General features: G+C 44.0%; 2 protein-coding genes across 5 annotated transcripts in view; one reads left to right on the top strand and one right to left on the bottom strand.

Moving 5' to 3' along the window:
* The window catches only part of prom2 (prominin 2), a 92,857-nt gene extending 79,123 nt beyond the window's left edge, over window positions 1-13,734 (top strand). For all 4 annotated transcript variants that reach the window (XM_020047036.3, XM_013134284.4, XM_013134286.4 and 1 more), the window contains 8 exons: window positions 2,589-2,657; window positions 8,804-8,896; window positions 10,474-10,527; window positions 10,934-11,014; window positions 11,281-11,349; window positions 11,561-11,650; window positions 11,760-11,872; window positions 12,030-13,734. In XM_020047036.3, coding sequence (XP_019902595.2) covers window positions 2,589-2,657; window positions 8,804-8,896; window positions 10,474-10,527; window positions 10,934-11,014; window positions 11,281-11,349; window positions 11,561-11,650; window positions 11,760-11,872; window positions 12,030-12,081 — 621 coding nt within the window. In that variant the 3' untranslated portion in view covers window positions 12,082-13,734. The remainder of the gene's footprint in view (window positions 1-2,588; window positions 2,658-8,803; window positions 8,897-10,473; window positions 10,528-10,933; window positions 11,015-11,280; window positions 11,350-11,560; window positions 11,651-11,759; window positions 11,873-12,029) is intronic.
* A 1,263-nt stretch (window positions 13,735-14,997) lies between these two features.
* On the bottom strand, window positions 14,998-21,614 carry LOC105009712 (HPS6 biogenesis of lysosomal organelles complex 2 subunit 3). The gene is made up of 2 exons (XM_010869137.3): window positions 21,326-21,614; window positions 14,998-21,240 (listed from the first exon to the last, which is right to left on the bottom strand). The coding sequence occupies exon 2, from the start codon at window positions 20,940-20,942 to the stop codon at window positions 18,090-18,092; it is 2,853 nt and encodes a 950-aa protein (XP_010867439.1). The 5' UTR covers window positions 20,943-21,240; window positions 21,326-21,614; the 3' UTR covers window positions 14,998-18,089.
* Window positions 21,615-21,831: the final 217 nt, after the last annotated feature.

Here is a 21,831-nt window from a genome sequence, read left to right as displayed (position 1 = left end):
GGGGTGTGTCTGTATGTCTGTATGGCCTTGGGCTGGGTGAGGTTATACGGACATGCTGGTCGACAAATTGATGACTGCATACATTTCCTATACTTTTTCAGCTGAGCTACATGTGACACCTTCAACTTCAAAAATAATTGGAAATGTATCTCCTGAAAAAAGTATCTAGTTTTTTTAAAGCACAACATTAGGAGGGAGCCTCTGCAATGTATGAAAATATTAAATAAAAGGAAGTCATTTGTGTTAAAAAGAAACAGCACTGGAGCCCCTGAGGGAATACCTAATGTTCTCAAGACCTAAAAAAACATAATTTCACATATACATTCAGAAATAGTAAGGGAGTGAACAGATTTCCAGAATCCTGCATCAAGCCAATAGGGAAGTAAAATCCACAATGTCTGCTTAGCTGGGGGCTACTGAGGACAAGTCCTCTGGAATACCAAAAACAGCTATCCTGGGGCATGGTTGCAGGTTAACGTTTAGCACTTCAGATTGAATTTGTATAACTTTTGGGAAAAATGTATTCCCAAAAGTTCTTAAGGGCAGGACACAGAGTAAACATATGACTAAAGTCACATGGGGAGATATGACATCTATCACATTCATCGTTCACATTTGGATAGATTTCAGCTAGCCTCAACTTGGAAAAATGAGCCCAATGCACAACCTTAAATTATATAAGACCAAGACGAGCACAAGATGTAGTGGAGCGTACCCTATCAATCGCCTCATCCCAGCACTCCTGTGTGAATTCCATGCTCATCTCCTGTTCCCAGGCATTTTTAGCTTTGTTAATGGAGTGCTTGTCCAATGACAAAATAAGCAAATAGATCTGAGAGGTTAATCCCTTCTCTCAAGGTAGTAAAGACAATATACTATCCCATGGTCGGCCAGGGGGTTCAAGAAAACTGTGAGGAGGCAGGTAACAGAAAAAGTGTGTGTGGGGGTGGGGTAGAGAGTATTTAGAGACCAGAGTGGGAAAACCAGAAGAGTCCACTGGTCCACAGGTCTTGGAATGTCGTAATACCATTCCTTGCCCAGAGACAGAAAGAAGCATTAGGGACTGGGGGAAGACGTGGTTCTTTTTAGTAGGGCCCATAGCCAATGCAGAGAAAAACTTGAAATGACGCCTTCTTTTTTTTTTAACAAACATTGTACTTGGTTCTGTCATCCTGAAGAGCCGTTTCCTGCTAACAAGTATACAGGCCAGGCCACCTGCCAAAATGTATTGCGATAACTTTACACAAAAACTGATACTGTCTATATAAAAAGTATATATAAGTGTATATATACCCTCACCTAAAGGATTATTAAGAACATCTTTTCAATTTCTCATTAATGCAATTATCTAATCAACCAATCACATTGCAGTTGGTTCAATGCATTTAGGGGTGTGGTCCTGGTCAAGACAATCTCCTGAACTCCAAACTGAATGTCAGAATGGGAAAGAAAGGTGATTTAAGCAATTTTGAGTGTAGCATGGTTGTTGGTGCCAGATGGGCCGGTCTGAGTATTTAACAATCTGCTCAGTTACTGGGATTTTCACGCACAACCATTTCTAGGGTTTACAAAGAATGGTGTGAAAAGGGAAAAACATCCAGTATGCGGCAGTCCTGTGGGCAAAAATGCCTTGTTGATGCTAGAGGTCAATGGGCCGACTGATTCAAGCTGATAGAAGAGCAACTTTGACTGAAATAACCACTCGTTACAACCGAGGTATGCAGCAAAGCATTTGTGAAGCCACAACACGCACAACCTTGAGGCGGACGGGCTACAACAGCAGAAGACCCCACCGGGTACTACTCATCTCCACTACAAATAGGAAAAAGAGGCTACAATTTGCACCAGCTCACCAAAATTGGACAGTTGAAGACTGGAAGAATGTTGCCTGGTCTGATGAGTCCTGATTTCTGTTGAGACATTCAGATGGTAGAGTCAGAATTTGGCGTAAACAGAATGAGATCATGGATCCATCATACCTTGTTACCACTGTGCAGGCTGGTGGTGGTGTAATGGTGTGGGGGATGTTTTCTTGGCACACTTTAGGCCCCTTAGTGCCAATTGGGCATCGTTGAAATGCCACGGCCTACCTGAGCATTGTTTCTGACCATGTCCATCCCTTTATGACCACCATGTACCCATCCTCTGATGGCTACTTCCAGCAGGATGATGCACCATGTCACAAAGCTCAAATCATTTCAAATTGGTTTCTTGAACATGACAATATGGATGTGCATCCCACAAATCTCCATCTACTGCAAGATGCTATAAGTTTCTAGACAACCATAAACTAGCCAGCAACTGGTCTAAATGACTAAGTGGGCTCATTAGGATGGCTCACGATTCACTGAACCAAATCTATTAGTCTCCATTCAAATCTCAGTTGCAGCACATACGCCATCAATTTCAGCACCAGAGCCTTCCACATAAGGCTAACCTTTGCTTACGGCTTTACTCTGTCTTTTTAGTGAGAAGTTGAGTTGTAATGTGAAACAACATGCATTTTCACATGCAGCTTCACATCAGTATGGTTACAAAGTATCTTGACATACTATGGCTTGCTATAACTTTTTCTACATCTGTTTCAGATCAACAATATTTCCACTATTAATGTAAATGAAACAGCTCAAGCATTGGAACACCTTGCTGACAATGAAGTGAGTAATACAAAATATGCAACATTATTAAAGCATACAGTCGGGCAAACATTTATTTAGTCAGCCACCAATTGTGCAAGTTCTCCCACTTACAAAGATGAGAGAGGCCTGTCATTTTCATCATACACTTCAACTATGAGAGACAAAATGAGAAAAGAAAATCCAGAACATCACATTGTAGGATTTTTTATGAATTTATTGGTAAATTATGGTGGAAAATAAGTATTTGGTCAATAACAAAAGTTCATCTGAATACTTTATGTACTCTTTGTTGGCAATGACAGAGGTCAAACGTTTTCTGTAAGTCTTTACAAGATTTTCACACACTGTTGCTGGTATTTTGTCCCATTCCTCCATGCCAATCTCCTCTAGAGCAGTGATGTTTTGGGGCTGTCGCTGGGCAACACAGACTTTCAACTCCCTCCAAATATTTTCTATGGTGTTGAGATCTGGTGACTGGCTAGGCCACTCCAGGACCTTGAAATGCTTCTTACGAAGCCACTCCTTCGTTGCCCGGCGGTGTATTTGGGATCATTGTCATGCTGAAAGACCCAGCCATGTTTAATCTTCAATGACCTTGCTGATGGAACGAGGTTTTCACTCAAAATCTCACGATACATGGCCCCATTCATTCTTTCCTTTACACGGATCAGTCGTCCTGGTCCCTTTGCAGAAAAACAGCCCCAAAGCATGATAGGTATGGTGTTCTATGGATGCAACTCAGCATTCTTTCTCCTCCAAACACGACGAGTTGAGTTTTTACCAAAAAGTTATATTTTGGTTTCATCTGACCATATGACTTTCTCCCAATCCTCTTCTGGACCATCCAAATGCTCTCTAGCAAACCTCAGATGGGCCTGGACATGTACTGGCTTAAGCAGGGGGACATGTCTGGCACTGCAGGATTAGAGTCCCTGGCGGCGTAGGGTGTTACTGATGGTGGCCTTTGTTACTTTGGTCCCAGCTCTCTGAAGGTCATTCACTAGGTCCCCCCGTGTGGTTCTGGGATTTTTGCTCACCGTTCTTGTGATCATTTTGACCCCATGGGGTGAGATCTTGCGTGGAGGGAGAATGTCCCTCCATTTTCTTATAATTGCTCCCACAGTTGATTTCTTCACACCAAGCTGCTTACCTATTACAGATTCAGTCTTCCCAGCCTGGTGCAGGTCTACAGTTTTGTTTCTGGTGTCCTTTGACAGCTCTTTGGTCTTGGCCATAGTGGAGTTTGGAGTGTGACTGTTTGAGGTTGTGGACAGGTGTCTTTTATACTGATAACACGTTTAAACAGGTGCCATTAAAACAGGTAACAAGTGGAGGACAGAGGAGTCTCTTAAAGAAGTTACAGGTCTGTGAGAGCCAGAAATCTTGCTTGTTTGTAGGTGACCAAATACTTATTTTACAGAGGAATTTACCAATAGATTCATTAAAAATCCTACAATGTGATTTTCTGGATTATTTTTCTCATTTTGTTGAAGTTGAAGTGCACCATAGTTGAAGTGCACCTTTTTAAGTGGGAGAACTTGCACAATTGGTGGCTGACTAAATACTTTTTTGCCCCACTGTATGTAACCTAAGCTGAATCCCAAACCTGTCCCTTCCCCAAGGGCCCATTTCAGTATTTACATGTTTCTGATATACAAGTGTACTAAAAATGAGGGAGCAAAAAATATTGTGTTTTGGGGCTAATTGGGGTGTCCACTTTGACTAAGCCAGCTAGTCTGCAATTTTGTCTAGATTGGTTACAACCTGGGATGGGCAACATTTATAAAACATTTATTTCAAATATGTATTTCAAATACAAAATAGGATTTTGTAATTTTTATTTGATAGGGTTGATAAATGGCTTCATATTTTGTAGTTTAAAAATACTGTAAAATACTTCGTGAGAAGTCTACCGTACATGATGACATTTTTCCCAGACTTGCTGAGATCATAGCATAGCATCATCTTCCGCTTATCCGGGGCCGGGTCGCGGGGGCAGCAGTCTAAGCAGGGATGCCCAGACTTCCCTCTCCCCAGACACTTCCTCCAGCTCTTCCGGGGGGACACCGAGGCGTTCCCAGGCCAGCCGGGAGACATAGTCCCTCCAGCGTGTCCTAGGTGTTCCCCGGGGTCTCTTCCCGGTGGGACGGGACCGGAACACCTTCCCAGGAAGGCGTTCCGGAGGCATCCAAAACAGATGCCCAAGCCACCTCAGCTGACCCCTCTCGATGTGGAGGAGCAGCGGCTCTACTCTGAGCTCCTCCCGGGTGACCGAGCTTCTCACCCTATCTCTAAGGGATCGCCCAGCCACCCTGCGGAGAAAGCTCATTTCGGCCGCCTGTATCCGGGATCTTGTCCTTTCGGTCATGACCCAAAGCTCATGACCATAGGTGAGAGTAGGAACGTAGATTGACCGGTAAATCGAGAGCTTCGCCTTGCGGCTCAGCTCTTTCTTCACCACGACAGACCGATACATCGACCGCATTACTGCAGAAGCTGCACCGATCCTTCTGTCAATCTCCCGTTCCATCCTTCCCTCACTCGTGAACAGGACCCCTAGATACTTAAACTTCTCCACTTGAGGCAGGCACTCTCCACCAACCTGAAGTGGGCAAGCCACCCTTTTCCGACTGAGGACCATGGCCTCGGATTTGGAGGTACTGATTTTCATCCCCACCGCTTCACACTCGGCTGCAAACCGTCCAAGTGCATGCTGAAGGTCCTGGCTTGAAGGAGCCAACACGACAACATCATCCGCAAAGAGCAGAGACGAAATCGTGTGGTCCCCAAACCTGGCACCCTCCGGCCCCTGGCTGCGCCTAGAAATTCTGTCCATAAAAATTACGAACAGAACCGGTGACAAAGGGCAGCCCTGCCGGAGTCCAACATGCACAGGGAACAAGTCTGACTTACTGCCGGCAATGCGGACCAAGCTCCTGCTTCGGTCGTACAGGGACCTAACAGCCCTTAGCAAAGGACCCAGGACCCCATATTCCCGAAGCACTCTCCACAGGATGCCGCGAGGGACACAGTCGAATGCCTTCTCCAAATCCACAAAACACATGTGGACTGGTTGGGCAAACTCCCATGAACCCTCCATCACCCTGTAGAGGGTATAGAGCTGGTCCAGTGTTCCACGGCCTGGACGAAAACCACACTGTTCCTCCTGAATCCGAGGTTCTACTATCGGCCGTATTCTCCTCTCCAGAACCCTGGCATAGACTTTCCCGGGGAGGCTGAGAAGTGTGATCCCCTTATAGTTGGAACACACCTTCCGGTCCCCCTTCTTAAAAAGAGGGACCACCACCCCAGTCTGCCATCCCAGAGGCACTGTCCCCAACTGCCACGCGATGTTGCACAGGCGTGTCAGCCAAGACAGCCCCACAACATCCAGAGACTTGAGGTACTCAGGGCGGATCTCATCCACCCCCGGTGCCTTGCCACCGAGGAGTTTCTTAACCACCTCGGTGACTTCAGCCCGGGTGATGGACGAGTCCACCTCTGAGCCCTCATCCTCTGCTTCCTCAATGGAAGACGTGACGGCGGGATTGAGGAGATCCTCGAAGTACTCCTTCCACCGCCCGACGACATCCCCAGTTGAGGTCAACAGCTGCCCACCTCTACTGTAAACAGCGTTGGTAGGGCACTGTTTCCCTCTCCTGAGGCGCCGGATGGTTTGCCAGAATCTCTTCGAGGCCAGCCGATAGTCCTTCTCCATGGCCTCACCGAACTCCTCCCAGGCCCGAGATTTTGCCTCCACAACCACCCGGGCTGCAGTCCGCTTGGCCTGTCGGTACCCGTCAGCTGCCTCAGGAGTCCCACAAGCCAACCAGGCCTGATAGGACTCCTTCTTCAGCTTGACAGCATCCCTTACTTCCGGTGTCCACCACCGGGTTCGGGGATTGCCGCCTCGACAGGCACCGGAGACCTTACGGCCACAGCTCCGAGCGGCCGCTTCGACAATGGCGGTGGAGAACATGGTCCACTCGGACTCAATATCTCCAGCCTCCCTCGGGATCCAGTCAAAGCTCTGTCGGAGGTGGGAGTTAAAGATCTCTCTGACAGGAGACTCGGCCAGACGTTCCCAGCAGACCCTTACAGTACGCTTGGGCCTGCTGAGTCTGTCCAGCTTCCTCCCCCGCCATCGGATCCAACTCACAACCAGGTGGTGATCAGTTGACAGCTCCGCCCCTCTCTTCACCCGAGTGTCCAAGACATGTGGCCGCAGGTCAGATGAAACGACAACAAAGTCGATCATCGACCTGCGGCCTAGGGTGTCCTGGTGCCACGTGCACTGATGGACACCCTTATGCTTGAACATGGTGTTCGTTATGGACAAACTGTGACTAGCACAGAAGTCCAATAACTGAACACCGCTCGGGTTCAGATCAGGGGGGCCGTTCCTCCCAATCACGCCCCTCCAGGTGTCACTGTCGTTGCCCACGTGGGCGTTGAAGTCCCCCAGTAGAACGATAGAGTCCCCAGTCGGAGCACTTTCCAGCACCCCTCCCAGAGACTCCAAGAAGGTCGGGTACTCTGCACTGCCGTTCGGCCCGTAGGCACAAACAACAGTGAGAGACCTATCCCCGACCCGTAGGCGCAGGGAAACGACCCTCTCGTTCACCGGGGTAAACTCCAACACATGGCGGCAGAGCTGGGGAGCTATAAGCAAACCCACACCAGCCCGCCGCCTCTCACCATGGGCAACTCCAGAGTGGTGAAGAGTCCATCCTCTCTCAAGGAGTGTGGTTCCAGAGCCCAAGCCGTGCGTAGAGGTGATCCCGACTACCTCTAGTCGGAACCTCTCAACCTCACGCACCATCTCAGGCTCCTTCCCCGCCAGCGAGGTGACATTCCACGTCCCTAGAGCTAGTTTCCGTGTCCGGGGATCGGGTTGTCTAGGCCCCCGCCTTCGACTGCCGCCCGATCCTCTCTGCACCGGCCCCTTATGGTCCCTCCTGTGGGTGGGCTGGGCCCGACCGGGCCCCATGGGGAAAGGCCCGGCCACCAGGCGCTCGCGAACGAGCCCCAACCCCGGGCCTGGCTCACAGAACACACGATTTCTTTCTTCATTAAGGGGTTTTTGAACCGCTCTTAGTCTGACCCGTCGCCTAGGACCTGTTTGCCTTGGGAGACCCTACCAGGGGCATATAGCCCCAGACAACATAGCTCCTAGGGTTCAAGGAGAGGGGAGGCTTACAGCACCTGGTAATCCCAGGCGATCTCCCATCCAAGTACTAACCGGGCCCGACCCTGCTTAGCATCCGAGATCAGAATATGTGCCAGATCAGAATAGAAAATGTATTTATACCCAAAGAAGAAGGTCAATGTGAGAAATGTTGGTTGCCAGCTTTCTGTTGATTTTTAGCATAAATTGCAAACAAAATTAACAGTTCATGTTAAGTTTTGGTGTTCATTTGAGTAGCCTAAGCTAAATTGTTTACCAATTTAGGTAATGTTCTAGCTAATTATTTGACCCGAGTTGCAGCCCTCACAGTTAACATTAGCTTGCTACTTTCAGCTCATGTTTAGTTTTGTCAGTTGTGCATGAAGATATGAGACAGGGTACAAGATTGTACCCTAATTGAAGTAGCTGTTTAGTAGGACCATGAGTTTGTATACCATTGCTTGAATGACTGCCTGACACATAATTTATTATTATATTTATGATTAACAATCAATTGATCAATTATTTAGAAACTAGTTGCTATGAATAAAGGTGCATTCAGTTGTCTTCTTATGAATGACTTGTTTGTCATTGAGTCAGTGTTTCTGATGCAAAGTAGGCCCTTCATAACAATTATGAGTCATTAGCAAACTGTTAGTTAAACATTAAACTTTTAACATTACTTTCAAACTAACTTTAATCTGGGTGAACACAGGGATATGTGAATATTTAATCTATTAAGTGGTTGCGTATGTCAGATTTATCGCATGACTCGTTAGGCAGATAAAAGCTGTTGCTATCAAAGATTGTTTAATCAACAGGGTCTGTGTACTGGTGAAGGGATAGATCAACATATGATAATGAAAGGCACTGAGTGGTTGGTTGGGGCAAGGGGATGGTTTGGGATTCACCAATATTCCCCTCATCTGAGCACTCACCACTGACATAACAAGAACACCAGATGGTAAGAACAGATGTCATTTATGACTCTCAACAGACTGATGCAGGACTTAAAGTTGAGCTGAGAAAGGAAGCTGCCGAACTGAGAAAGATCCAATCAGACATTGAAACTACCATCATCCCACAACTGGTATGTTTAATGTCAGTTTCCGTTCTGGACAACCTCATTAAATTAATGCCCAATAATGACTGGTCTTATGTACATCTATCTATATATATATATATATATATATACAGTGGGGAGAACAAGTATTTGATACACTGCCGGTTTTGCAGGTTTTCCTACTTACAAAGCATTTAGAAGTCTGTAATTTTTATCATGGGTACACTTCAACTGTGAGAGACAAAAATCCAGAAAATCACATTGTATGATTTTTAAATAATTAATTTGCATTTTATTGCATGACATAAGTATTTGATCACCTACCAACCAGTAAGAATTCCGACTCTCACAGACCTGTTAGTTTTTCTTTAAGAAGCCCTCCTATTCTCCACTCATTACCTGTATTAACTGTACCAGTTTGAACTTGTTACCTGTATATAAGACACCTGTCCACACACTCAATCAAAAAGACACCAACCTCTCCACAATGGCCAAGACCAGAGAGCTGTATAAGGACATCAGGGATAAAATTGTAGACCTGCACAAGGCTGGGATGGGCTACAGGACAATAGGCAAGCAGCTTGGTGAGAAGGCAACAACTGTTGGCGCAATTCTTAGAAAATGGAAGAAATTCAAGATGACGGTCAATCTCCCTCGGTCTGGGGCTCCATGCAAGATCTCACCTCGTGGGGCATCAATGATCATGAGGAAGGTGAGGGATCAGCCCAGAACTACAGGGCAGGACCTGGTCAATGAACTGAAGAGAGCTTGGACCACAGTCTCAAAGAAAACCATTAGTAACACACTACGCCGTCATGGATTAAAATCCTGCAGCGCACGCAAGGTCCCCCTGCTCAGGCCAGCGCATGTCCAAGCCTTTTCTGCAAAGGGGACAGGACGACTGCACCGTATTGAGGGGAGGATGGATGGGGCCATGTATCGCGAGATCTTGCCCAACAACCTCCTTCCCTCAGTAAGAGCATTGAAGATGGGTCGTGGCTGGGTCTTCCAGCATGACAACGACCCGAAACACACAGCCAGGGCAACTAAGGAATGGCTCCGTAAGAAGCATCTCAAGGTCCTGGAGTGGCCTAGCCAGTCTACAGACCTGAACCCAATAGAAAATCTTTGGAGGGAGCTGAAAGTCCGTATTGCCCAGCAAAACCCCCGAAACCTGAGTGAGCCAAAATCCCTGCTGCAGTGTGTGCAAACCTGGTCAAGAACTACAGGAAACGTATAAGATCTCTGTAATTGCAAACAAAGTTTTGTGTACCAAATATTAAGTTCTGTTTTTCTGATGCATCAAATACTTATGTCATGCAATAAAATGCAAATTAAGTACTTAAAAATCTTACAAGGTGATTTTCTGGAGTTTTGTTTTAGGTTCTGTCACTCACAGTTGAAGAGTACCTATGATAAAAATGACAGACTTCTACATGCTTTGTAAGTGGGAAAACCAACAAAATCGGCAGTGTATCAAATACTTGTTCTCCCCACTGTATACATATTATATTATATATTACTAGTTTATAAAATAGTTCATTATCCACAGCATTCATATTGCATGTAGATACTACATTATCTGTCTTTCTTTTGCGTTTCAGACTCAGCTGAACTACAGTATAAAGTCTCTAAGGGTCATAATGTCGCAGATAAATGTAAGTCTATTGTAAAATGGTCAAAATTCAAGATGAGCTGAAAGTGTTCTTTCTATAAATAACGGATAAAGAAAACAGCAGAGGCGTTGCTAGGACCACAATACATTCAGGGCTTAGCCCCCCACCAATCCGCCTCCCGGACAGAAAGTACAGGGTTTTGAATGTGTATGAGGAACATTTCAATGTACATGCTAGCAGCCTATACGTCTACATTGTCATAATGCGCGATCGGAATTATAGATGAATAGATCAGGGGCTATTTTTGATTATTATTTTTTATGGTCAATTTGAGATCCAGGGCTACTCATAAAAGATCCAGGGCTATAGCCCCGGACGCCCAGGCCTAACGAAAACAGGCTCCTCTCTCTCATTCCATCTTTCTTTCCGATCTTTCTCCCTTCTTTAGGGCACAGTAGAAGATGTATTGAGTAATGTTGGAAAAGCTCAGGACTTCCTCAACAACAACACCACACAGATAATCAAGGCAGTGAGTAAACATATACACACACACACACATCTGGTCACAACAATCTACTTGACAAGAGGAAAAGGACATCATAAAATATCAAATTTTGCCCATTTGGTTTCTATTTGAACAACATTAACCATTTCATCTGGAGGGAGAGGTGAATTTTATCTTGTGACCAACTCAGCTCTCTGTCTGCCTCTTAGCCAATATTTGTGTAGCTTGCAAGGCCCACTGAGTTAACAGAATATATGGATTTCACACTTGTCTTTCTCTGTCTCTCTCAGGACAGTAAGGTGTTTCTAGACTGTCAGATTGGGTACTTCACAAAGTATGCTGAGTGGGCTAATCTCACGGTGGGTTCGCTTAGCCTACTGCTACTGTTTTGTCACTGCATTGCTGTACCTTGGTTGAGTGTTTGTGTGTAATTTAGCCACAGGCTTATGTGTAAGACTTCATAGCTGTTGTTGATCCTGCTGTGTTTATACACTGGTTTAATTTTATGCTAAATTTATAAAATCATTTTTATTTAATCATTTTGATTCTTGGACCCTAATGTGTGTATAGATAACTCAAAAGGTGGGCCTTTGTGCCCCAGTGGCTAAAGCAGTGGATTCTGCTGAGGTGATTGTCTGCAAAAACATGGTGGAGTCTTTGGTGAGAAATTGTATTTTGGACACAGAAAATTAGACACTGCATTTAAATCATCTTTGTTGATTAAACTGTGTGTGTGTGTGTGTGTGTGTGTGTGTGTGTCCGTGTCCAGAATGCATTCTGGTTCAGTCTGGGCTGGTGTTTGATCTTGCTCATTCCAAGCATAATCTTTTCCATCAAACTGGCCAAGTTTTACAGGAGGATGAAGCACAGCGATGTTGATGAGTGAGTATAATTTTTATAAGCATCCATACATATATTACAGGAGATCCTACATCGGTTTCAGACTATTTGTGAATAAAGCCATACGAAAATCATAATCCAAATGTTGTTTTAGTAAAGGTGGAATAAGAGTGACATTTAATGAATCTTTGTCCCACAGCAACCACATACCCATGCATGACATCCCCAGAGCCCAAGCCAAACACTACTGAGCTGGGGGTAGAAAAGACCCAGCTGAGACTGTTACTACTCTCAGGGACTACAACCAGGCTATATACAAGTGTTGCGTTCCCCAACTCAGCTGTCTCGCTCATCAACAAAGGGTTGTGCGCCATGCTAATATGCTATTGACCTACAGATTGCATTAACAAGAAGTCATTTCCTGATCTTTTAAAATATGGACAGGGAAACATGCTCAATTACATTGAACCTTTTTTAGACTTAACCTTTTTTTACACACACACCCACTCACATTATGTTGCTAGACTTTAAATTCATCAATACTTTACCAAAAAAACATTACTGTTTATTTTTGTTTCCTGTGTGGGTCCAACTGTACGTGTTCAACAGGATGAGAAACATGACATCCATGATCATTTCATTTGGTTGTTTGTCTGATAATGTAAGATTTTCTTTATTATAATTATTCTTACATTTATTTGAATAGGATGTTTGTGTTTGTGACTTAGCACTTTACATGGTCTGTTTATTTAGGAAGATTTATGACAAGCTTTGCGCTAACTACTGTAATTCAAAATTACATAGGGATAAATGTGTGGGTTTATTCTTTCTGAAATGTATAACAGTTAGTGTGTTATACTATAGTACATGTATTTCTAATATAGTACCAGCAAATGGCGAACAGAAATGTGTGTGGCTTTTGACTGAAATTTGTTTCCAAGATGCAGTTTAGAAAACAGCTTGTTAACTGAAAAACTGACCACAACAATCAATTGTGTCATGCAGTTTTCAAACCTCTGGTCGTAGCTTTGTCACCTAACCATCCAACTCCACTCCAGGTCCTCACTCTTCTGCAGTATTATTATCTGACACAGAGACAGTGATTCCCCAGGAGGTGTCAGTCTAGAGACAAAACATAGTCAGCCATGTTCCCATCCACAATCATCTAATACTTCTCACTCCTTGGTGAACTGCTCTTCCACCTTCATGAGATCTTTCTCATATAATCCTGAGGAACATTTCAGTATAGTATGAAGCAAAACAGACAGTCTGACACAGCTGCATAGCAATCAAGGGCGTAAGAGTGACTCTGATATTGGGGGGGACACATTTGACTACAGTGTGAATCTTCATGTATTCACCAAGTGTTTTTCCACTTCTAGTTTTGATTCTCTCTGTCTGTGACTACATTAGATATAGACACGCTCTGGATTAAAAGGCGTTGGCATTATTGACCAATGAAGTGCTAATAGGACCAGTGTGACCGACTGTTTCGCTCTGAGGTAGTGTGGTTGAAAACACTGGGGGCGATAATTGTTTCCACAATGCTCGCACACAACACTCATTATGTCTGGAAAGTACTGTAGCAAATAGATAGTTACCCCAAACGATGTTGTCTACCCACTATGCTTTCTGTACCGATGCTTTGCGGGTGTTGATGGACTCAAGCATTTCTTGTGAAAATTACAATCAGTTTGACTTTTAATAAAAATTTCTGAACATGCAATAGTCCTAACTAGCATTGGTAAATACCATGTGATTTTTTTTGCATGGTGGGACTTTTCAGTTGGAAAGGCATTTCAGATAGATGATACTAACTGAAATGCAACTCTAATGTTGTTTGCTCCTTGGGGTTTAAGGCCGGGTGTTTTGTAAAAGCACTTTTTGACAACTGCTGATGTTAAAAGGGCTTTATAAATAAATGTGATTAATTGATTGATTGAATCAATAGAATATAGATAACATATCGAATGTTGAAAGTGAGACATTTTGTAATGTCATGCCAAATATTGGTTCATTTTGGATTTCATGAGAGCTACACATTCCAAAAAAGTTGGGACAGGTAGCAATAAGAGGCCGGAAAAGTTAAATGAACAGCTGGAGGACCAATTTGCAACTTATTATGTCAATTGGCAACATGAATGGGTATAAAAATTGCCTCTCAGAGTGGCAGTGTCTCTCAGAAGTCAAGATGGGGAGAGGATCATCAATTCCCCCAATGCTGCGGCGAAAAATAGTGGAGCAATATTAGAAAGGAGTTTCTCAGAGAAAAATTGCAAAGAGTTTGAAGTTATCATCATCTACAGTGCATAATATCATCCAAAGATTCAGAGAATATATCCAAGTTCTAGAACAACATATGCTCCCACCCAGACGTCGTCTCTTTCAGGGAAGACCTTCCTTTTTCTAACATGACAATGCCGGACCACATACTGCATCAATTACAATGTCTTGGCTGCATAGAAGAAGGATCCGGGTACTGAAATGGCCAGCCTGCAGTCCAGATCTTTCACCCATAGAAAACATTTGGCACATCATAAAGAAGAAGGTGCGACAAAGAAGACCTAAGACAGTTGAGCAACTAGAAGCCTGTATTAGACAAGATTGGGACAACATTCCTATTCATGAACTTGAGCAATTTGTCTCCTCAGTCCCCAGACGTTTGCAGTCTGTTATAAAAAGAAGAGGGGATGCCACACAGTGGTAAACATGGCCTTGTCCCAACTTTTTTGAGATGTGTTGATGCCATGAAATTTAAAATCAACTTATTTTTCCCTTAAAGTGATACATTTTCTCAGTTTAAACATTTGATATGTCATCTATGTTGTATTCTGAATAAAATATAGAAATTTGAAAACTTCCACATCGTGGCATTCTGTTTTTATTTACAATTGTACAGTGTCCCAACTTTTTTGGAATTGGGTTTGTAGAACAAAACATGTTAAGCACATTCCAGATACACAAATTCTAACCAAGACTACTAAGAATAAAATATTTACTATATCACTAAACTTAATATAATCTTGAAAGCACCTGTGGATACTAAAACATTTAGATAAGCAATACTATGGTACATTACTGCTTTGGCAGTAAGCTAAATCATGAAAAGGAAAAATACAAATCAAGAACAGTATATTCAAAACCCCACACATCACTCGGAGACCATGTTGATGTTTTAACTTTTCTTTAATAGAACACATTTTGCATTCACTCATAAATATCCAAACATTCGATAACTGTGTTAATTGAAAGTGAAACACTTCATAGGGTTAAAGGACAGTACATGGAACTGTCTTTAAATCCAATCAGAAAACAAGAAGCAGTTTGATAACAGGCAAAAACATAAAGGGGAACTCCACCTGTCAGAATAGAGCAGAGCCAAATAAGTAAGTTCCTTGATTTGAGAGCCCATTCACCTGTCCAAACTGAACAGTACACTGGGATTTTCGGTGATTGTCTCATTTTATTAGGTGTTATACATCCATCCATTCACAGTGCCTGTCACATACTACAGGGCTATCAAACTCAGGTCTGCGTTTCCCTAAGCCGAGCTCCATATTTTGCTTCAGCTGGGCAAGTCTGTTTGGATATATATGTATTATCTTAAATGTTTCTTATTGATCAATAAATGGCACCTATTGGCAAAGGAAAATATGGATATAGAATGTGGTTATAAAGCAACCAAAACCAGATGTTGTGGCCCCACCTCAGGACTAGTTGTGAAACCCTGACATCTTAACAGTCACATTGGTCATATGCATTTTGAATTATTAAACAGGACTGTCATCACAGGTCACAGCACCTAATGATTCATATGGCGCATCACAATTCCCATCCCTGGACATCTAAGACAACCAAGTTGGTCAAACGCATGGTGAAACATCAAGCAGGAAAGAATTTCATAAAATCTCATATCTCGTGTCATTATGCTGCATCCCACTCCTCAGTCCTTGATAACTGAGTAGTCCAATTCCCCATGCTAATTGGAAAGCACAGGGTCCGGTCAAATTAATAACCCATGATTATACCAGTCTGATTTAATTACCTGAATTTAGGGGATTTCCTTGAATTAATTCTTGGAAAAGGGAAGGGAATTGGGGACCTGTTTTTACACCCGATCGAATAATATGATAAAAATACTGCCCCCATGTCACACACCAACTTTCCATTGATACCATCCCATGTTCCTAATAGCTAGATTAATAGCTGTTGTGCTGGTGACTGCATTATATGTCATGCTAGGTTGTAAAATGAGCAAATGCTTACCTCAGCAACACTTGCTATCGAATATTACAAAGAAATTATTTGCAACTGTAGTTCTGCCTGTTTTAACCAGGCTGCTACTACAAACCTCAGAGAATGTATCTGGATAGGACTACAGAGGAAAATCCACTCAGGAATAATCAATAATATTCTGTAGTTGTAAAGCTTCAACGTGGTTAGCCTGAGTGCTGTATCAGCCAGTATTGTCTTTACCAAGACACCAGTAGCACAAGTAAGTTGAAGGAGCCGAAGTAGTAGAGACTACTTCGGCTCCTTCAACTTACAAAATCTATAGAAAGTTAGATTCTGAATCTGAACCACAAAAACAAGGGTACTGAAAAATTAAACCTTAAGATAAAACGGTTTTAAGCACTTTAAAACAATTGTAAGTATCCATAGGTGTAACAGGTATAGATCTCCAGACTAACATTTAACTCATGACAAGTAAACAGTAGTGGGATGTTTTACACACGTGGAGAATTGACTCCCCATTCTGCTTGTGTGTGTGTGTATAAACAGGGTAAATGGTAATGACATTAGAGTCACTAGGCCCATGCAGGGAGATGTGACTGATTACAGGGTTTCTAGTGTGTGGGTATGATGTGCATTGGTTCAGGCCTATCCCACCCCCACTAAGGGCATAACAGAGTTATCTCCAATTCAATTACAGGAGCTTGAAGACAGTGAGTCACCTCCCCTGTACAGGGCAGCTGGGTTGGGATTTTCTGGATGGGACTGGGGAAAGAAAGGAGATTTGTCTGAAAAGGAAAAATAGAGAACGCATATAGGGTTTAAAGAACTAAAGAGAGATATTCATTAATCTTCATCTACCCCGGACCGAAAATAGACACCTGTTTTTAACTGAACCACCTTTCTCCACTGAAGTAGCAGTCTCTCATAAATAATGTGGTTCAAAATATAACCACTATGTTGCTGCCATTTTCAAACAGACACGGTACAGTAAAAGTTAAAGGAATTTTAACAACTGACTGACTTAGAGGAAAATCACCTCAGCCCAGAAGTCACATACCAGAGACAAAACTGTTACCCAGGGTTTACAATTCATAAACAAATATACTGTAGTCACAGAGGAATGTGGGCTAGGATTTGATTTCTCTCTCTATGAATTGACAAAGGGCTTCGGCATCTTTGCAGGTTTAAATTACATGAAAAGTTCTGGGATGTTTTAACACAGTTTGGAAAAGCACAAAAACATTCTGAAGCACAGGTAGCACAACCGGAACGTGACCAATGATTATTGTAGCTTTAAAAACGTGTTGCTTAAAAACGTGTTTTATCTTGTCCATACTGGACACCACCTACCACAATTAATGAATACTGAAGTTGATAAACAAAAAGAAAGACATACAGACAAGAATGGCAGTTCTTTAACATGCACATAATCAGTTATTACCAAAAGATATTAGTCTTTCTATTAATTTTCTTTGTGTTAAGGCTGAGGCTATTGGATGCAATGCTAGTCATAGGCAGTATTCTAATGAGTGCCTTCCTGATCAAACAATAGTACATAAATACACCACATATGAACAGACATCACAACAGAAAATAAAAGTAAAAAAAACAAACAATAGTTATGTACAATAGAATATTTTAGTAGTCATTTAACAACATGGAAAAACTCTTAGATTTTGTTCAGACGGCAAGCTTTCATCTATGGCCATTCTGTGACCTAGGATTGACAAGAGCCAGCTAAAGAGGAACACTTTGTTTTTCTTTGACTGTACTAGTTGTTCAGACAGACTTGCGCCAGTGTAGAGAAAGAACTGAGGAGATTCAACTTCCATACTATGTAAAGGCAGATCAGACTAAACCCTCTGTCTAAACCCACTTAGTTTTTCATAGCTAACACTACACATCATGAAACAATATCTCAACCAATAAGTTCCTAATCAGAATGTTTCCTTTTACAGAGTAGAGCGAATACGGTTTGACAGGGGACATAGAAGGGTGGTGTGGGGTTGTGTGTACGCTCATCTCAGATGAGGTTTGCTGGTTCGGTCACCCTGTCCCCGAGAACAGTCCTGTGTATAGAGGAGTCGCATTGATCCAAGATGGCCAACGTGTTGCCAATGACATTATCATTGTGTTGCTGGTCTGAACCGATGCTTGGCTCTGTGGTGACCCTGGGGGGTCCTTTGACCTGGCGAGGGGGTGTGGGAGGTGGGAACGAGGGCGACTGGAGAATGTCTGCATACCGCTGGTTCGGCCTGGTATCTCGTTGTAGGACCTTAATGAGCAATGGCTTCAAAAGTCCGATGGTCAGCTGGCTGGACTGGCAGTTAGCAGAAGGAGAAGTGAATGAGGGAGAAGAGGCTGAAAGAGAGGAAGAGAAGGGAGAGGAGGACGACGATGTGGGTATGCTTTTCAGGACCATGTTGAGTATGGCTGTCACAGTGACATCTTCAGGACACAGCGTCCAGAGGAGGTCCAGGTATGGGTCCAGATCGCGATGCTGGGCAACCTCGCAGAGCAAGGCTTTAAAGATTTCCTTGTTAAGCAAGGGACTCTGCCTGCAAAACCTATGGGCCACTTTGGTTACCTTCTCCCACTGCTGTCGCCCCATCAAGATCCTCAGAGCCTGGAGGACTGCGTTGGGTCTGCCGCTCACCAGGAGTAAATCCACCTCCAGGTCCTGGATGTGTTCATAATCTGGGTTTTGTTTTGGGTCTGGCCCGGGTGGGGGCAGAGCCGATAGGGCGCGCTTATACAGGGGCAGACTCTCTCCGTTCTCTGCTGATCCCCTACCTCCAGAGTAGCTCCAGGGGGAGCCGCCCAGGCCTAGGCCCATCCCCAAGCCTGCCGAGGTCTGCTGCTGCTGGGATAGCTCCAGGAATGGGGACAGCCAGCTGGGCTGGAAGAGGAAGACAGAGTGGCATAGGAGCTCGAAGACAGCCAGGTTAGAGTTAGCAGCAGGTGAGTGAGAGTTGGAACTGAGAAAAGGTTTGTGATTAGACTGGCCGTTGCTGTTGGTGTAGGGCAGGTTTGCTGGGACAGTAGGGATCTGCACAGGGCTGAGGACTGTCTTCCAAACCTCTGGGGGTGCTTTAGAAGACAGAGAGCCCTCTCTGTTGCGGCGAAGTTGCAGAGTGCCTTGCGTGGCTCTCCACGCCTGACCAGGGAAAAGACTAAAGATGGAGTTAAGGTAGAGTAGAGAGTCTCGGTCGAGTTCTGGCAATGACAGCAGTCTCCCCACCTCCTGCTGAACCAGACTCTCACACACCTCCCCCACTTCCCTGTCCTTACCCTCCACCAATCCCCTCTTCACTTCCTCTAGGGAGACCATGCCCTTCAGTTCAGCCTCAAGGGACCCCAGCAGCATCTCCTGAACTTCCCCTGCACCTCCCTGGGTTAACTCCACTCCCCTAGGGGCTCCGCTCTGGAGGTAGTCTCTGACGATGTTGGCCAGAGAGATAGGAGCCTGGAACATCCCTCCTTTCTTTAACTTTTCCACAGTGAGCCGAGTGCTGCTGAGACTTCTCTGCTGGTAATACTTACAGGCCTCTTCAAACACAGCCTCTACCAGCAGAGCAGCGGGGCTGATGCTCTCACCCATAATCAGAGATGGGGCCTTCTGCTTTGTGTCGGAGTTGCGGCCCCGTGGGTCCCCCTCCCTGAGCATCACCACAAACAGGCCTGTCTCTGACAGCAAATGCGGTGACCCCCTCTCTGTGCCATTCACATACAGTAGCCCCTCCCTCTTCAGCGATATCTTTTCCAGCTCCACGCCACACGTAGTGTCAATTAGGTAAAGGGTCCGTCCGATGGTCAGAGCCAAGGTGTCCTGATACAGGTTCAGGCTGTTATGGGCACTACTGTTAGCCAGGCAGTTATCAGCTAGTTTGTACATCTGTCGTAACATGCCATCTTTCTGTAGTAGGGTGACCCAGCCAGTGTTGAGCAGCATTAAAAGGCCTCCACAGCCATTGGGAGAGTAGCCATATATATCCGGGGGGTTAAGAGCTGATAGATACCCAATGCAGTCTGTCACCAATCTCTTAAAGTCTGATTCTTTAGTAGAGGGCAAGCCTTTTCGAAGAGTACCTTTGCAGGTGTTGCTCACTCTAAATGAATCATGCTGGGGGGACCACGTGAGAAAAAATTTGGAAAGGGCCACAGTAGATTTGTCTCTCCAATCAGGTAGCAGGTAAACAATCTCACCTGAGCTGATTACGTTGTAGCGGGGGTTGTTGTGCAGAGCGATTTTCACCCCCCCTAAACTGACAGCTGTTTCCTCAACCTCATAGGTCCGTTTGCAGATACAGTACCTGAAGTTGTGGGTGACGTTGACAGGTGAGGAGCTCTCAGACGGAGGCCTCTCCTCACACCAGAAGATGTAATTCTGATTAGCTGAGACAGAGATTACTTTAGCCCGAGGGCTATTGCAGAGGTCAGCAGTGTGCAGGAAATGCCATCCCCCTTTGAGGTCAAAAAATCTCCAAAACTCTGCTTTTCCATTCTCAAATATTACAGTTAGAAGAACATTACCCCCGTCTCTGTTGCTGTTGTTAAAATATAAAATATCCACAATAGGCACAGTCCTAGTCAGTCCCAAATCTAGGTGCTTATGGCTCTGTGGTAGTCTCTGGTATTTGTCAAAAGTCATGAGACCAACCTTGGGTTTGCGGAGAATGACATGAATGTGGCGTCCATCTGGGCTCAGGCGAACATCTGACAGACTGTTTTTGTAACTAACGTTACTGTTATTTGAATGTGTCTGTTTCAGATACTCGTTTAAATCGGTACCTTTAGTAAAGTCCCCGAAATCTGTCACTTGTTCCAACATTCTTCGCGTCATGTCTACAGCTTGGAGGATTGGCAGAGAAGACATTCGATGGGCAGCTACAACTAGCACAAATCTCACCTCAATCCGTTAGCTCAAAGTATCCCATTGCTAATCCATGTTTGCAGTTAACGTAATATTCCCTGAGTGTCGTTTGATGTAGTTCACCCATTTCTACAAATGAATCGTCTGTAATAAGATATTTTGGTTTCGACATGTCATGAAAGTTTTAATATATTAAGCCTAAAACGAATTAGCAAGCTAGCTAGTCATCTAGCTATTGCTTACCTAACGTTACCTCCAGACATCACGAGCTTATTCATTTCCGGATACCGAAATGTTTTTCCTGAAAGGGGAGGAGTGGAAAGTAAAAGGGGCGTATCCACAAATACTGCATCACAGCAAAAGAGAGAAACAAATCTACTACTGACCCTGCTTTTCAATCTTCAGCTTGACTTCGCTTGCGGAATGATTTATTTATTTAACAGCATGACAACCAAATAAACACAAATGAATGCACTACGGGGGTGCTTCAGAAAGCATGGTTAACATACTCAGAGTTGAAACCACAGCTGTCAAACTCAGCCTTGACGGTTTCAGAACAGGTGGTAACAATTAGTTCAGTCAACTCTCAGTTAAGTCAACCCTGAGTAAAGCACATGCACGAGGAGATAAAAAGCCCTCATCAATGGAATGCCGATAATGTGATTCATCATGGCAACAGGAGAAAAAGGTCTCGGACCCAGTTCTTCTCCCCAGTTAGTTATATTAATGATTATTAATGAATACACATGCAGAATATAAATATATATTCAAGAAAAAAGCAATACATTAGCAGCAGCAAAAATTTCTGACAGAGACAATGCGTTAGTATTAACACAAAAAAAGTCACATCTCAAGTCTTCCACTCATTAAACATCTATTTAATGTGTGCGTG

Source organism: Esox lucius, chromosome 6 (assembly GCF_011004845.1).
Source record: "Esox lucius isolate fEsoLuc1 chromosome 6, fEsoLuc1.pri, whole genome shotgun sequence".
Classification (NCBI taxonomy): Eukaryota; Metazoa; Chordata; class Actinopteri; order Esociformes; family Esocidae; genus Esox; species Esox lucius.
This window is presented reverse-complemented; position numbering and strand designations above follow the sequence as displayed.